The sequence below is a fragment of the Pyrus communis genome, chromosome 12 (assembly GCF_963583255.1).
Source record: "Pyrus communis chromosome 12, drPyrComm1.1, whole genome shotgun sequence".
In the NCBI taxonomy this organism is placed as follows: domain Eukaryota; kingdom Viridiplantae; phylum Streptophyta; class Magnoliopsida; order Rosales; family Rosaceae; genus Pyrus; species Pyrus communis.
Genome location: NC_084814.1, coordinates 5,377,490 through 5,379,433, shown reverse-complemented (window position 1 = coordinate 5,379,433; position 1,944 = coordinate 5,377,490). Strand labels below are relative to the sequence as shown.

General features: G+C 45.1%; 1 protein-coding gene across 1 annotated transcript; it reads right to left on the bottom strand.

The window, feature by feature from the left end:
* Positions 1–406: 406 nt before the first annotated feature.
* On the bottom strand, positions 407–1,695 carry LOC137711656 (ethylene-responsive transcription factor 5-like). The gene has a single exon (XM_068450911.1). The coding sequence runs from the start codon at positions 1,569–1,571 to the stop codon at positions 666–668; it is 906 nt and encodes a 301-aa protein (XP_068307012.1). The 5' UTR covers positions 1,572–1,695; the 3' UTR covers positions 407–665.
* Positions 1,696–1,944: the final 249 nt, after the last annotated feature.

Genomic DNA, 1,944 nt, shown 5'->3' with positions numbered 1-1,944 from the left:
CTCACTTACAAGTGAAGAGGAATACCACGAGACAGTAATACTAAAAGACATGTATATATTATTGAAAAAAATGAATGAAACGCTGAAATATGGAAATAATTGATATCCTTTTTTATCCAATTTTTTGTTTAAAAAACCATTGGGTGTTAAGTAACTCACAGATAAAATTTGACCAAAAAAAAAAAGTAACTCACAGATAAATTAGATTCAAAGAGAGTAGCAAACATGCTAACTTTTCTTTTCATGGTATTTTGATAAGAAAGTTTTGGATGGAAGTTATTATGCGTAAATTTGTTTAAAGTGGAGCCTTAAATAAAATTATTTACGAGAAGCTCAAATGTTCAACCCAATAAAATTCAAGTAAACAGAAGTGACAAGAACATATCAAATCAATCATCACACCCACTGTCCCACCAGATCAAGATTTATTCAAACAACTGCCGTCTCCGTTGTCGGAAAATCTCACGCACCTATATCATCAATTATATACTTTCTTTTTTCCTAGTCAATTCAAAAAAATAAAAATAAAAAACCAGCTTCTAATTTCTTATCACACACCAACGTTAAATCCCTCATACGACCATAAGCTGTGGACAACCCACGGCTGGATGAGGATATAACGGCGACAATGGAGGCACGTTAAAAACTCCTTTCACGTCCTCCTTCTACGATTTCCAGAACGCCATCCAACTTGACGGCGTCAATGGAGTTTCCGTCAACTTCTCCTTCTTTACAGCCACCACCGCCTTCGCATCTTCTCTGTGTTCCTGACGACGTCGTTTTCTCTCCACGGACGCGACCGGCTCGGCCTTACCAGCTTCGAGCGGGAAGTTGAGGATCGATTTGGCGCCGCGGAGCTTGAACGCCGCTCGATCGTATGCCCTTGCTGCCTCTATCGCCGTGTCGAAGGTCCCCAGCCAGACCCGGGAGCCTCTGCGGTTCGGGTCCCGGATCTCCGCCGCGTACTTGCCCCACGGCCTTTGTCGGACTCCCCGGTAGTTCTTCTTCTTCTCTTCGTTCGAACTCGCTTTCTGAACCGTCGCCGGCTTCACGGCCGCCTGGTCCGAGCTCGCGAACTGGATCCACTCTGTTTTATTCGGGAGCGAGATTGTGAGCGCAGGCTTTCGGATCGAGTTGGCGGGTTTCGGATCCGTTTGCTTCAGAATTTGAGGCTTTTGCTCAAATTCAAAGTAATCGTCGCTGACTAGAGGCTTTGAATCGAACTCGAACGAGTTTTGCGAACTCAAATTTGTGGATTTAGGAGTTGTGAGGTCAATTGCTTGGGGTTTTTCTTCGAAGTCAAAGAAACCGGCGGAGTTAAACTCGAAGATGTCACTGGAGTCCAAGTAATCGAAGATTTCGATGGAGGAGTCGAAAGTGGAAGATGATTTGGAGCAAAACGACTCGGATTGGGACCTGGAGAGGTCAGAATTGTCCTCTGGACTCCACTGGTTTTGGGTGAAGCTGGAACCGGGGTCACTGGGCTCGGTGGCGCAGCTCTTCACCGGCGAGAACTCTCCGAGAAGATGGTGTTTGATGAGCTCGAGCGCCGAGACCTGATCTAAAGCCATTGATAACAATTTTTTTAGCAAGTATCTATTTTTCCTATCAATCTCTGAGCTCTAAGAGAGTTGTAGAGAGAGAAAAAGGGAGGGAGGAGAGAGAGAGAGAGAGAGGTTTTGAATATTTTGCAGAGAGTGGAGATTTGGGAGTGGAATGGAAGATGGGGAGGGCGTGGGGATATATATTATATACAAGTGGCCGAGGGTGGACAAAAAGGAGACGACCTTCATGCTGAGGTTCGATGAGGAAGGGCTCGAAGCATCCCATGACCTTTTCTTCTGTGGGGCCCATTTAGTCCTATCCACCGTTGGATGCGTCATCTCACTTTCATTCTTTCATTTCAAGTAATTGATGGAGCAATAGGGTGCTCTTAGGCTGATC